The 836-nt window shown below is 66.9% G+C and overlaps 1 protein-coding gene across 1 annotated transcript in view; it reads right to left on the reverse strand.

Moving 5' to 3' along the window:
* LOC104293088 (laminin subunit beta-2-like) overlaps positions 1-836 on the reverse strand; it is a 23,333-nt gene that overhangs the window by 12,194 nt on the left and 10,303 nt on the right. The window contains exons 3-7 of the mRNA XM_009892550.1: positions 799-836; positions 607-680; positions 315-503; positions 173-236; positions 3-96 (exon numbers count right to left, since the gene is read on the reverse strand). Coding sequence (XP_009890852.1) covers positions 3-96; positions 173-236; positions 315-503; positions 607-680; positions 799-836 — 459 coding nt within the window. The remainder of the gene's footprint in view (positions 1-2; positions 97-172; positions 237-314; positions 504-606; positions 681-798) is intronic.

The raw sequence follows: 836 nt of genomic DNA on the forward strand, positions 1-836 counted from the left end.
ACTTGTGCAGCACCTCCCGCCGTGTGTCCAGCAGGTTGTCCCCCAGCGTGTGTAGCTTGGTGAGGTTCACCCGCAGGTTGGTGACGCGCAGCAGGTCTGGGGATGGTTGGTACCATCAGCACCCACCCTGCTGCCTGCTGGCACCGCAGCGCCAGGATCCCCAGCCACGCACCCTGGATGTCTGGGCTGTAGGGATCTGCCACAGGGATGGAGGGGTCCAGCACCTTGAAGATCACCTAGGGGGAGGAAGGGGTGGGTGAGCCCAGGCCCCCCAGATCCCCAGCCCCCCTCTGCACCGCCCTGGCCCCACACACCTCCCCATGGCTGGAGGGCTCGATCTCGGAGTAGCGCTGGTCACACAGCACCTCGTCCACCAGCCCTGAGGGTTGGACGGGGACACCGGGGAAGAGCTTGGAGCAGTTGTAGGCGAAGTAGCGGTAGACCTTCCAGCTGCGCCCGAAGTCAGCTGAACGCTCCACCAGCATGGCCGCGGGGCGGAAGGTCTGTGGGACACCCAGCTGGGATGGGGGGGGCGGCCCCGCAGCCCCCATAGGTCCGTCCTGTCCCATCCCATGCCATCCCAGGCACCCATGTGCCAGGACCCACCTTAAACTTCATGATGAGGTGGGTGAAGTGGAACTCGCCTTCCAGGTCCAGGCGGATGCTGACATGCTCCACGCCTGGGGCGGGGACAGAGGGGTGATGGCTGAGGCCGGGGAAGACCCTCCTGCGTCCCATGGCCACGCAGCCCTGAGGCATGTGCACATGGGGGCAGTCCCGCCGCCGCCCCAGCCTCACCATTCTCCGACTGCCACCAGGTCCGCCGGCCATGGGGG

Source organism: Charadrius vociferus, unplaced genomic scaffold (assembly GCF_000708025.1).
Source record: "Charadrius vociferus isolate BGI_N301 unplaced genomic scaffold, ASM70802v2 scaffold119, whole genome shotgun sequence".
Classification (NCBI taxonomy): Eukaryota; Metazoa; Chordata; class Aves; order Charadriiformes; family Charadriidae; genus Charadrius; species Charadrius vociferus.